At 47.0% G+C, this 14,285-nt stretch overlaps 1 protein-coding gene across 5 annotated transcripts in view; it reads right to left on the bottom strand.

Annotated features, from left to right (window-relative positions):
- Positions 1–11,979: 11,979 nt before the first annotated feature.
- Positions 11,980–14,285, bottom strand: part of TLK1 (tousled like kinase 1) — a 706,650-nt gene continuing 704,344 nt past the window's right edge. For all 5 annotated transcript variants that reach the window (XM_063933490.1, XM_063933489.1, XM_063933486.1 and 2 more), the window contains exon 21: positions 11,980–13,939. In XM_063933490.1, coding sequence (XP_063789560.1) covers positions 13,763–13,939 — 177 coding nt within the window. In that variant the 3' untranslated portion in view covers positions 11,980–13,762. The remainder of the gene's footprint in view (positions 13,940–14,285) is intronic.

The following is a 14,285-nucleotide window of genomic DNA, read 5'->3' as shown; positions in this document are numbered from 1 at the left end:
ACACAAGTCGTGTATAACTAACTTAACCAGTAAGAAAATATACATAAAGCAAGTAAGAGTCCGCACTGGGACGGGCGCCCCAGCATCCTCTACGGACTAGGAGAAAAGGATTTAACGGTGAGTACCAAAATCCTATTTTCTCTTACGTCCTAGAGGATGCTGGGGACTCCAAAAGGACCATGGTGATTATACCAAAGCTCCAGAACGGGCGGGAGTGCGGACGACTCTGCAGCACCGACTGAGCAAACGCCAGGTCCTCATCGGCCAGGGTATCGAACTTATAGAATTTAGCAAAAGTGTTCGAACCCGACCAAGTAGCCGCTCGGCAAAGCTGTAGTGCCGAAACACCTCGGGCAGCCGCCCAAGATGAGCCCACCTTTCTGGTAGAATGGGCTTTAACCGCCTTCGGCACCGGTAACCCCACCGAAGAATGAGCCTGTTGGATCGTACTACAAATCCAGCGTGCAATAGTCTGTTTTGACGCGGGATGACCAACCTTGTTGGCCGCATACAAAACAAACAACACTTCAGATTTCCTAGTAACAGCCGTCCTAGAAACGTAAACTTTTAACGCTCTTACAACATCCAGAGATTTTGGAATCGCCACTTCTTCCGAAGCTACCGGAACCACAATAGGTTGGTTAATGTGAAATGACAAAACCACCTTTGGTAGAAATTGTTGACGAGTCCTCAATTCCGCCCTATCCGCATGAAAAATCAAGTACGGACTCTTATGAGATAAAGCTGCCAATTCCGATACTCGCCTGGCAGATGCCAGCGCCAAAAGCATAACCACCTTCCAAGTGAGAAATTTTAATTCAACCTTCCGCAAAGGTTCAAACCAGGAAGACATGAGGAACCGCAAGACGACATCAAGGTCCCATGGCGCTACAGGCGGTACAAACGGTGGAGCGATATGCATTACACCCTTCACAAAAGTCTGAACCTCTGGGAGGGTAGCTAACTCTTTTTGAAAGAAAATAGACAAAGCCGAAATTTGCACTTTGATGGAACCCAATTTCAGGCCTGCATCTACACCCGCCTGTAAAAAGTGGAGAAAACGACCCAAGTGAAAATCCTCCGCAGGAGCGTTTTTAACCTCACACCAGGAAACGTATTTCCTCCAGATACGGTGATAGTGTTTCGCCGTAACCTCTTTCCTAGCCTTAATGAGAGTTGGAATGACCTCCCTGGGAATACCCTTATGAGCTAAGATCTGGCGCTCAACCTCCATGCCGTCAAACGCAGCCGCGGTAAGTCCGGAAACACGCATGGACCCTGTAAAAGATCCTCCCTTAGAGGAAGCGGCCAAGGATCTTCCACCAGCAAGTCCTGAAGATCCGGGTACCAGGCCCTTTTTGGCCAGTCTGGAACGACGAGAATCGCCTGAACCCTTGCTCGACGAATGATCCCCAGCACCTTTGGAATGAGAGGAAGAGGAGGGAACACATACACCGACTGGAAGACCCACGGAGACACCAGGGCGTCCACTGCCGTGGCTTGTGGGTCCCTTGTCCTGGAACAATACCTCGGGAGCTTCTTGTTGAGCCGAGACGCCATCATGTCTATCAACGGAATTCCCCAGCGTCCTGTCACTTCTGCAAAAACCTCTTGGTGCAGAGCCCACTCTCCCGGATGAAGGTCGTGTCTGCTGAGGAAATCCGCTTCCCAGTTGTCCACCCCCGGTAGGAAGACTGCTGACAGTGCGCTGACGTGTTGTTCCGCCCAGCGAAGTATCTTTGTGGCCTCCGCCATTGCCGCTCTGCTCCTTGTTCCGCCTTGCCGGTTTATATGGGCCACCGCTGTGATGTTGTCCGACTGTACCAGGACCGGTCGACCCTGAAGAAGACTTCTTGCTTGGAGCAGGCCGTTGTAAATGGCTCTTAACTCTAGAACATTTATGTGGAGACAGGCTTCCTGGGGCGACCATTTTCCCTGGAAATTTCTTCCTTGGGTGACTGCGCCCCAGCCCCGGAGACTTGCATCTGTTGTCAGAAGTACCCACTCCTGGATACCGAATCGACGTCCCCCCAGGAGGTGATTCACTTGTAGCCACCACAGGAGAGAAATTCTGGCTCTGGGAGATAAACTTATCTTCCAGTGAATGTGTAGATGAGACCCAGACCATTTGCTCAGCAAGTCCCACTGAAACACGCGGGCGTGAAATCTGCCGTATGGAATGGCTTCGTACGCCGCAACCATCTTCCCCAGAACCCGAGTACAATGATGTATCGACACACTCGACGGCTTCAGAAGTTCTCTGACCATCGTCTGCAATTCCAGAGCCTTTTCTTCTGGAAGGAATACCTTCTGTAACTCCGTGTCCAGAATCATGCCCAGAAACGTAAGCCGAGTGGTCGGAATCAACTGGGATTTCGGCAAATTGAGGACTCATCCGTGTTGTCGCAGGACCGATAGAGACAACTCCACACTTTTCAGTAATCGTTCCTTGGACCTCGCCTTTATCAGGAGATCGTCCAAGTACGGGATAATTGAAACCCCTTGTTTGCGAAGAAGCACCATCATTTCCGCCATGACCTTGGTGAAAATCCTCGGAGCCGTGGAAAGCCCAAACGGCAACGTCTGAAATTGGTAATGAGAATCCTGTATCGCAAACCTGATGAAAGCCTGATGCGGAGGATATATCGGGACACGTAAGTAGGCATCCTTTATGTCGACTGACGCCATAAAATCCCCCCCTTCTAGGCTGGAGATCACAGCTCGAAGGAATTCCATCTTGAACTTGAAAACTTTCAAGTATGGATTGAGGGATTTTAAATTTAGAATTGGTCTGACCGAACCGTCCGGTTTCGGCACAACAAAGAGGCTTGAGTAGAACCCCTCCCCCCCGCTGAGACGAGGGAACAGGAATAATGACCCTCTGTAGACACAGTTTTTGAATCGCTGCTAGCACCACCTCCCTGTCCGGAAGACCTACTGGTAATGCCGAAATGAAGAACTGGTGAGGGGGCATCTCCTGAAACTCCAGTTTGTATCCCTGAGACACGATCTCTTGTACCCAGGGATCCAGGCCCGATTGAATCCAGACCTGACTGAAACTTCGTAGACGGCCCCCCACCGGTTCGGACTCCCCCAGGGAAGCCCCAGCGTCATGCGGTGGACTTGGTAGCAGCAAGGGAGGACTTTTGGTCCTGGGCGCCTGAACCTGCAGAAGGTTTCCTTCCCCTTCCTCTACCTTTTGAAGCGAGGAAGGACGAGCCTTTTCCACGCCTGTACTTATTGTGACGAAAGGACTGCATCTGCTGATGTGGTGCCTTTTTCTGTTGTGTGGGAACATAAGGAAGAAAAGAGGACTTACCCACAGTCGCGGTCGAGACCAGGTCAGCCAAGCCGTCCCCAAACAAGACAGTGCCTTTGAAGGGTAGCGCTTCCATAGCCCTCTTGGAGTCGGTATCAGCGTTCCATTGATGGATCCACAGGGCCCTCCTGGCTGATATCGACATGGCATTGGTTCTTGAACCCAAGAGACAGACGTCCCTCGCCGCATCCTTTATGTAATCTGCAGCATCCTTAATATAACCAAGAGTTAGAAGGACATTATCTTTATCCAGAGTATCCATATCATTAGCTAAATTCTCAGCCCATTTAGCAATAGCACTACTCACCCATACCGACGCCACAGCAGGTCTGAGCAATGCACCTGAATTAGCGAAAATGGACTTCAGAGACGTCTCCAGCTTGCGATCCGCCGGATCTTTGAGAGCTGCCGTGTCAGGAGACGGAAGCGCCACTCTCTTAGACAAACGAGATAAAGCTTTGTCAACAGTTGGAGATGCCTCCCATTTTTCCCTGTCATCAGAGGGGAAAGGATACGCCATGTAAATTCTCTTGGGAATCTGCCATTTCTTATCCGGCGACTCCCAAGCCTTTTCACAAAGAGTATTAATTTCATGAGGGGGGGGGAATTTCACCTCAGGTTTTTTTCCCTTGAACAAGCAAATCCTAGTTTCCTGTACCGCAGGTTCATCAGAAATGTGTAAAACATCTTTTATAGCCACAATCATGTACTGAATACTCTTAACTAAACGTGGATGTAACGCTGCTTCAGTGAAATCGACGTCGGAATCAGAGTCCGTGTCGGTATCAGTATCTACCACCTGAGTAAATGGCCGCTTTTGCGCCCCAGACGGGGTCTGAACCTGAGACAAAGCCTCTTCCATGGACTTTTTCCACACCTGGGTCTGTGCCTCAGACTTATCTAATCTCTTTGATAAGGAAGCTACATTCGAGTTTATCATACTGAGCAATGCTAGCAAATCATGTGTCGGCTGCGTCGACAGTCCCAACTCTAGCTCCGCATCCGCTCCCCCAATAACCACCTCCGGTGAATAAGCTTCAGCCTCAGACATGCCGACACATAGTACCGACACACCACAACACACAGAACGTCCCTGCTAGGTGACAGGCCTACAATAAAGCCCAGATAAAGGACACAGAGGGAGTATGTCAGCTCACACCTCAGCGCCCACATATCGCAAGAAACGATATATGTACCCAGCGCTGCCTTATCTCACTATTAAGCACCACACTGCGGCCCCCCTCTGAAAAAGCCCCCCCCCCCCGTTACTTGGAGAAGCGTGGAGGTCCCCGCAGCGTCTCTATCCCTCAGCCGCGTGTTGCAGGGAAACTGGCGCCGGTGAGCTGCGGGACGAAGCTCCGCCCCCTTCCCATCGCGCTTCGTCCCGCCAAATTCAAAACTGTTTAAAAATGCCGGCGGGGGTCTGTACACTGTGCCGAGGCACCCACAATCTTTGTGCCGCCCTAAGAAACTTCAGTAACATACTGCCCAGGGCGCCCCCCCCAGCGCCCTGCACCCAGTGAAATACCGTTGGTGAAGTGTGTGGGAGCATGGACCACAGCGTTACCGCTGTGCTGTACCTTCCGTCACTGAAGTCTTCTGATCTTCTCATACTCACCCGACTTCTGTCTTCTGTGAGGGGGTGACGGCGTGGCTCCGGGAACAAGGCGCACCAAGTGAGTGATCGAACCCTCTGGAGCTAATGGTGTCCAGTAGCCGAGAAACAGAGCCTTGAAACTCACAGAAGTAGGTCCTGCTTCTCTCCCCTCACTCCCACGCTGCAGGGAGTCTGTAGCCAGCAGTGCTCCCTGAAAATAAAAAACCTAACAAAAAGTATTTTCTAGAGAAACTCAGTAGAGCTCCCCTAGTGTGCATCCAGTCACTCCTGGGCACAAAGTCTAACTGAGGTCTGGAGAAGGGGCATAGAGGGAGGAACCAGTTCACACCCAGTCTTAAGTCTTTTTAGTGTGCCCAAGCTCCTGCGGATCCCGTCTATACCCCATGGTCCTTTTGGAGTCCCCAGCATCCTCTAGGACGTAAGAGAAAGTGCAATCTGATCTCCAGCTTGTTGTACCTCCCTTATAGAAACATGGAAAAATCTTCACATTACATATAAATATATGGGAGGAATGTGAAGATTTAGGTGGTAATTCAGAGTTGATCGTAGATGTGCTAAATTTTGCACATCTGTGATCAGTTACTCAGACATGCTGGGGGAAGCCCAGCACAGGACTAGTCCGCCCCGCATGTTTGGCTCAATGTTTTTGCACCCGGCAAGTAGCTCCTTGCCTTCGCAGCTCCTGCATGCTGGCAGGCGGCTACCCGCCGCATCCTGGGTCGCAGCGGCTGTGTATGATGTCACGCAGCTGTCGTGGCCGCAACGGTGCGGACAGCGCCTTGCCAACGGCGTTCAAACGCCGTTGGCACGCCCCTTCCTGTCAATCAGGCAGAGGCGATCGCAGCCCAGAGATGCTGTTCGCGTCTCACTGGGCTCCCGGGGGTGCGCACGTGCAGTGCGGCCACTGCATGTGCGCACTCCACAAGGATTCAGACTGCGATTACTGCAACGATCCAGTCTGAATTAGCCCCATAGTACTAGTAGATATTGCTAATAATTTGCCAAACACTAAACATTCTCTCAGGGTTGTACAATTTAAATCAAATAATTTAAATCAAATTATTAAATCAAATCATTAAATTATGATTTAAATCAAAACGGTAAAAACGTCAACTTTTTCTTAGAAAGAGATAGACGTGTAGTTGAGTGCAGTCTTTTTTTCTTTTCTTTTTTTTTTAAGCTCAGTTGGGAAGAATAATGGATAGTATATCGGAGATTCTACAAACTATATACTACCAAGTGACGTACGCTGGAAAACTATGGCAGACTGTTTGGAGTACTTTCTGAAAAACGGTCCCATTCCTATTAGAGTATGTGATGAAAACAAATATGATATCCCACAAGACATTACTAACAAAGTTAATAACTTTGGTATTAAGCGGAGTGCTGAAGATTATTTGTCTCGACTGAAACATGTAGCTGCAGCCCTGGATCGTGCACAAAGACTTCGGTGAGGTTGTACAAGTGTGGAAGAAGCTGTTAGATAATCTTGAAGAGATTGCCATCTTTATTACAATGATGTGGTGTCCAAAGGCAAGAGTTAAAATTGCACTCCGATGCCCACTTGCTGGCTAATCTACTTGATCCTAGGTACATGGGGGGAAAAAAAGCTTAGTCCTGCTGAAATGGAGACTGCTATAGTTTGCTCATGTCAATCGTCAAATTATGCAGTCATCATCAACTTTCGTGCATCCATGAAACCAATTGCACCATACATGTTTGAAGTGGACACTTTACGCTAAGTATCTCCTCTAGCCTGGTGGATGTCCTACGCAGCTCAACTTCAGTTAAACACTTCTGTAGAAAATCTTCTGAAGCAGATGTTCACCGCAGTTTCATCAAGTGCAGGAATTGAAAGGATTTTTTCAATGTACGGTTTTGTACAATCCAAAACATGCAACAGATTGGGAAATAAAAAAGCAGCTAAACTGGTTGCATGCTACAGAGCCTTTTCTGTCCAGGACAAACGCGAGGACATGGACAAAAGACATGTACATGTTTGACTCAAACAACTGAAAGTCAGAGCCTAATTGTACTTCTTGATGAAACTGTTTAGTGTGTATTTATTCTATTACTGTGTTCATTTTGTTACTGTTCTCACTTCAAAAAATGTTCACGTATTACTAAACCAAGGTGGAAACATCTAAAATTAAACAGTTTAATTAAAGAAATAAAAAATTAATTTAAAAAATCCTATTTAAATCCCAAAAATCTGATTTAAATCAATAAGAACCAGTTTAAATCAAATAAATCAGATTTTTTATTATTATTTTATTAAATCCGATTTTATGTAATTCTGCATTCTCTGTCAGAAGGATACTAACCGTTTACATGCTTGCCTATCTATCATGGAACAAATACCAAAAGCTAAATGTAAAAAACAAACTTTGGGCCAGATTTAATGAGCGATATTCTTGATACCACTCCTTACAAACATTAAATGGAGCTCCTGCCAATCAGCTCCTGTCATGGGTTCGAAAAAAATAGGATTTTAATACCTACCGGTAAATCCTTTCTCTTAGTCCGTAGGGGATGCTTCAAGAACCATGGCGTATAGACGGGATCCGCAGGAGACATGGGCACAATATAAGACTTTGAATGGGTGTGAACTGGCTCCTCCCTCTATGACCCTCCTCCAGACTCCACTTATAGGAACTGTGCCCAAGGAGACGGACATTTCGAGGAAAAGGTTTATTTAAGTATTTTAAAAACTAAAGTGAGATACATATCAGCTCACACCTCAAACAGGCCGTACAACATGGCATTCAACAACAACGCATGCAACGGCATGAACAACAACAGTCACAGACTGACTGAACTCAACGCAACATGAGCATAACTATAACCAAACTGCAGATACAGCTCGCACTGGGACGGGCGCCCAGCATCCTCTAAGGACTAAGAGAAAAGGATTTACCGGTAGGTATTAAAATCCTATTTTCTCATACGTCCTAGAGGATGCTGGGGATGCTTCAAGAACCATGGGGTTTATACCAAAGCTCTAGAACGGGCGGGAGAGTGCGGATGACTCTGCAGCACCGATTGACCAAACAAGAGGTCCTCCTAAGCCAGGGTATCAAACTTGTATAACTTCACAAAGGTGTTTGATCCCGACCAAGTAGCAGCTCGGGCAAAGTTGTAACGCCGAGACCCCTCGGGCAGCTGCCCAGGATGAGCCCACCTTTCTGGTAGCATGGGCTTTCACTGATTTCGGTAACGACAATCCTGCCATAGAATGAGCCTGCTGAATCGTATTACAGATCCAGCGTGCAATAGTCTGCTTAGAAGCAGGAGCCCCAATCTTGTTGGGAGCCCACAGGACAAACAGAGCCTCTGTTTTCCTAATCCGAGCCGTTCTGGCGACATAGATTTTCAAAGCTCTGACCACATCGAGAGACTTCGATTCCGCCAAGGCGTCAGTAGCCACTGGCACCACAATAGGCTAGTTCACGTGAAATGATGAAACCACTTTTGGCAGAAATTGCTGATGAGTTCTCAACTCCGCTCTAACAGCATGGAAGATTAAATAGGGGCTTTTGTGAGACAAAGCCTTCAACTCAGACACCTGCCTTGCGGACGCCAAAGCCAACAACATGACTACTATCCAAGTAAGGAATTTTAACTCCACCTTATGCAAAGGTTCAAACCAATGCGATTGCAGGAACTGCAATACCACATTAAGATCCCCTGGTGCCACAGGAGGTACAAATGGAGGTTAGATGTGCAGCACGCCCTTCACGAAGGTCTGAACTTCTGGAAGGGAGGCCAATTCTTTCTGAAAAAAGATCGACAAGGCCGAAATCTGTACTTTAATGGAGCCAACTTTAGGCCCGCAACCAATGCGATTTTTTTAGAAAGAAATTGAGGGATTTTAGGTTCAGAATCGGTCTGACTGAGCCATCCGGCTTTGGGACCACAAACAGGCACGAATGAAAGCCTTCCCCCTGTTGTGACGGGGGTACCGTGACAATTACTTGATTTTGACACAACTTTAGTATCGCAGCACATACTACCTCCCTTTCTAGAAGAGAAGCTGGCAAGGCCGATTTGAAAAATCGGTGAGGGGGCACGTCTTGAAACTCTAATCTGTACCCTTGGGTTACTATTTCTAATATCCAAGGATCCAGGTCCGAGTGCACCCAGACCTGACTGAAAAGTTTGAGACGTGCCCCCACCGATGCGGACTCCCGCAGAGGAGCCCCAGCGTCATGCAGTGGATTTGGTAGAAGCCGGAGGGGACTTCTGCTCTTGGGAACTTGCCACAGCCTGGGACCTTTTTCCCCTTCCTTTTGCAGCAAGGAAGGAGGCCACTCGTCCTTTTTTTAATTTATTGGGCCGAAAGGACTGCATCTGGGGCGTTTTCTTCTGTTGCGCAGGAACATAAGGTAAAAATGACGACTTACCCGCGGTAGCCGTAGACACCAGGTCAGTGAGGCCGTCACCAAACAGGACACTACCGTTAAATGGTAACGACTCCATCGCCTTCTTAGAGTCGGCATCAGCATTCCATTGATGAATCCACAATGCTCTCCTAGCTGAGACTGCCATGGCATTGGCCCTTGATCCCAAAAAGCCAATATCCCTTACAGCTTCTTTTAAATATGCTGCAGCGTCCCTGATATGACCCAGAGTCAAAAGCACACTATCCCTGTCTAGGGTATCTACCTCAAATGACAAGTTATCTGCCCACTTTTCAATAGCGCTACTCACCCATGCCGAAGCAACGGCAGGCCTGAGTAGCGAACCCGTAGTGACATAAATGGATTTTAGTGTCTTTTCCTGTTTACGATCCATAGGATCCTTTAGGGCTGCAGTGTCAGGAGATGGAAGCGCCACCTTTTTGGATAGACGCGATAAAGCTTTGTCTACCGTGGGGGTTGACTCCCACTTTTCCCTGTCCCCAAATGGAAACGGATATGCCACTGGAATTCATTTGGGAACCTGTATCTTGTCAGGATTTTCCAAAGCCTTTTCAAAAAGAGCGTTCAGTTCATGAGAGGGAGGAAACGTTACCTCAGGTTTCTTTCCTTTATACATACAAACCCTAGCATCAGGAACAGCAGGGTCCTGTTATATGCAACACTTCTTTTATTGCCACAATCATGTACTGAATGCTCTTAGCAAGTTTTGGATTTAATCTGGCATCACTATAGTCGACACTGGAATCAGAGTCTGTGTCGGTATCTGTATCTGCTATCTAGGTAAATGCATGTTTCTGTGACCCCGAAGGGGTCTGAGCTTGTGACAATGCATCCTCCATGGATTTCCTCCATGTCTGGTTCTTAGACTCAGATTTATCAAATCTCTTAGTCAACAGAGTCACATTTGCATTCAAAACACTCAACATATTTACCCAATCATCCGTCGGCGGTGCCGACACGGTCTCTCACAGTATTTTCTGTCCCCACTCCAGCCTCCTCCTGGGAAGAGCACTCAGCCTCAGACATGTCGACACACACGTACCGACACCCACAACCGCACTGGGCTATAGGAGACAGACCCACAACAAAGCCTGTAAGAGAGAGACAGAGGGAGTTCTGCCAGCTCACAACCCAGCGCCTATCCCGGTACCGAAGCGAGTAAAAAAGACTGCCCAGACCTGTTAGCGCTTTATATTTAAATAATTAGCACCAAATATCTTGTGTGTTTCCCCCCCACCCCCGTTTGTACAGTAGTGTGGGAGGCCAGGCTCAGCGTCTCTGCAGCTTTTGTGAAGAGAAAATGTTGCTGGTCAGAACTGCGAGGGCTAAGCCACGCCCCCTTCACGGCACGCTTCAGTCCCGCTTAAATTACATATTTATACTGGCGGGGGTCCGTAATAAGTGCATAGGCACTGTTTACACATCTGCCAGTGCTATTTGAAGGTCCTATGCTGCCCAGGGCGCCCCGCCTGCGCCCTGCAGTGCCGTTATATGTGGAGCATGGCGCACAGCGCGGCCCCTCAAAAGCCGTCTTCTGCTGTCACTGAAGTCTTCTGATCTTCCTTTATTCACCCGGCTTCCGTCTAATGGCTCTGCGAGGGGGGTGACGGCGCGGCTCCGGGAACTAGCAGCTAGGCGCACCAAGTGATCGAACCCTCTGGAGCTAATGGTGTCCAGTAGCCTAAGAAGCAGAGCCTTTGAATTCAGAGAAGTAGGTCTGCTTCTCTCCCCTCAGTCCCACGTTGCAGGGAGCCTGTTGCCAGCAGGTCTCCCTGAAAATAATAAACCTAAGTCTTTTTTCTGAGAAACTCTGGAGAGCTCCTCAGTGTGCATCCAGTCTCACTGGGCACAGAATCTAACTGGAGTCTGGAGGAGGGGCATAGAGGGAGGAGCCAGTTCACACCCATTCAAAAAGTCTTATAGTGTGCCCATGTCTCCTGCGGATCCAGTCTATACCCCATGGTTCTTGAAGCATCCCCAGCATCCTCTAGGATGTATGAGAAATAATAGTTAGAAGCTGGTTGGGTGGAGCACCATTTACCATTCGTAATGAGTGATAACAAGACTATCACTCATTGGTAAATCTGCCCCATCATGTTACAAGACTATGACAAGTGACCAAAAGTGTTACCAATTCTGCCTGTAGCACCACTTGACTACAAATGGATTGTTTCTAGACCAATCATCTACGCACCTCCTCCTGAAGACCTGACACCCCGTGTGATGGGTGGTATTCATGTGAGCCCGACGGCTCACTATCCCGATGGTCGGCATGCCGACCAACAGGGACTATTTCCACTCGTGGGTGTCCACGACACCCATAGAGGGGGAATAGAACCCGTGGCGACCGCAGGTCGCCACCGAGCCCGCAGCGTGGCGAGCCCGCAAGGGGCTTGCTGCACTCGTCCCTCCCCGCCGGGATCCCGGCGTCGGTAAGGTGACCGCCGGTCACCAGTACTACACCCCCCGTGTGATGATCCTCTCCCACATAAAACAGCTTGGGAATTTGTCTAATGACCGGCTGAACAGACATTTACCGACAGCCTGAGCTGAGAAGTAACATGAACCCAAGTCTAGCATATAAATGCCTATACACCAAGCACAATTCACAACTAAACATGTTCAGGTAAGAACACCTTTAATAAACATACCAAAAAGGAAAGCATAGTTGAAATTTCAACTTTCGTTATTTATTACTGTTTTGGCTACATTCTCTACAATTTCAGCAGCATCTTAAAGAGACAGTTAATGTATATTTATGTACAATGTAAAATGTAATTGCTTGCAACATTGGAAACAAGAGCCACGGTTAACTGTACAATATTAAATGGTAATCTGTGTTAATACAGCCTCTTTCTGTAACATGAACAAAATTACACATTTGCATTTGAAACATTCTGAAAGTGACAGAGGACTAGTCCCTTGAATGTTACAGAGATTAACAGTTTATTGCAACGCAAAGCACTGCTGCCTACTCATGTACTGAAGGGTATCCTTGTATTTGTGCAGTAAAGAAAGGTAGCATTCTAGAAAAGTTTTTAGCCGACTAGGTTAATAGAAAATAAGTTGGTTGTGCTCTAACACCAGTTTAAGCCAAGAGAAGAGAAATGTGTGTTAATGTACTTTACACCAACAGGCCCCTGCGCCGAGGAACTCTCAAATAAGTAAGATTGCTAAAGAAAACCTCCTTAATAGGTCATCAACATGCCACAGTTAGGAAAGTGGAAACAGCTTTACAGTACTGTATGTTTTACACATGCTTGTTAATGAACAGTCCGGGTTCTAAAGCGGTTTAATTTGCCCCCCCGAAACAGAAGCAAGTTCTATCCGTTTGCAAAATGAGAAGTTATTTAGCAGCAAATGAAAGCGTCATCCAGGAGACTCAGAGATAACACAAATGTAAAAAAAAATAATCAATAGAAAAAGCCATACCTTAAAATTTGTACAGGGGAGAAAAAAAAAAAGCTGCTGAAAATACAGGAATACAAGAAAAATGACATCTGTACAGCAATATACACCAGCTCTAGAAGGGAATTTCTCATTATCCTGCATAGAAAATTTCATGTAAAGTTTTGAGAGCAATTGGTACCTACTGTATGTGGTATACGTACATAATGAACATAACGAGACATGATAGAAAGGTGGAATGATGCAAAATGCTACAACTGATAACCCAGATAACGTGTGTGCGCAACTCAAATCATTTACCCTGAAAATGTGTGAACAGAAAGGAAAGAAGAGAACAAATTGTGTGACGGCCCCGCTGTCTTTTTAGCTTTGGTTTCAATGAACAAGTGTACGAGAATCTGGCCAGCACGTGACCCCCATCATTGTAAGCGTGGATTTAGATTCTTTTATTTTTGTAAATAATGAAAAACACCCTTCCTGCTATCGCTCCAGTATCAACCAATTGTGTTTTAGTATTACAAAGAATATGTACAAAGTCCCCGCTAATGAAAAACAAAAACACAAATGTAAAGAAATAAACAAAACTTTTTTTTTTTCCTCCTTGGTGAACAGCGAACGCACCTGGTTTCATGTGCGTGCTCTTATCCATCTTGACGCTGGCCCCTAACCTATAAAATTACACTTGGGCAGGAGACTTATAAGAGGAGCACAGTCCAGGTCATTCCCAGTAGCTTGAAAATGGCTTAATAAGCACACTGAGGCCAATGTCCAACATTACAGTCAAAGGGAATATATTTTCACAGTCTCATCTTCGCTCATCATACAAATAACACTAAGGAGATAGATCCCCCAAAAACACACAAATGTCTTCAAACACATCCTTGGTTGAGGGAGGGGAGGGAACCTACTCAAATCTTTGTTTTGTCTGGTCTTTAAACCTAAAATTTGCACCTGAAAGCTATTGAACAAGTAATCATGCCAGCCTTGATTTGAGTATCAGTATGAAATGATGCTTGACGTAGGCGTGGTGGGACAGGCTACGAGCCCAGACATGTGCAGGTTTCCTGAAGAATTGGATCTTCTCATGTGAGGGAGAAGGTATGGGTCACTGGCCAGCTGGTGGACATCAAACCTGTCCTCTTTGCGGTAAGCTAAACACCGTCTTATAAACGCCTGCAGGAAAAAAACAGAAATCAATAATAGCGCAATAATAAAAACAACCTACAATGCAAGGCACTGGAAAGGCAACCGAGCAGGGCATCCGGGTAGTGGAGGAGAAGTCCGGTGTGCCACCTCCAAGGGGAGAAGCATAAGCCCCATTCTGTGTCACCCTACTGCTGCAGTTTTGTAAATTACTGTACATGGTCCAGGAAATCTACAGAATTATCCAGTTCTTTTGTACACACATTATTTATATATATATTAGCATCCAGCTACAAAATGATTACATTTAATGCTGCTCGCACAGAACATTATACTGTCATTAAGCCCAAGAACAGGACCTCTCTTCCCAGTTTGA

This window comes from Pseudophryne corroboree, chromosome 7 (genome assembly GCF_028390025.1).
Source record: "Pseudophryne corroboree isolate aPseCor3 chromosome 7, aPseCor3.hap2, whole genome shotgun sequence".
NCBI lineage: Eukaryota > Metazoa > Chordata > Amphibia > Anura > Myobatrachidae > Pseudophryne > Pseudophryne corroboree.
This window is presented reverse-complemented; position numbering and strand designations above follow the sequence as displayed.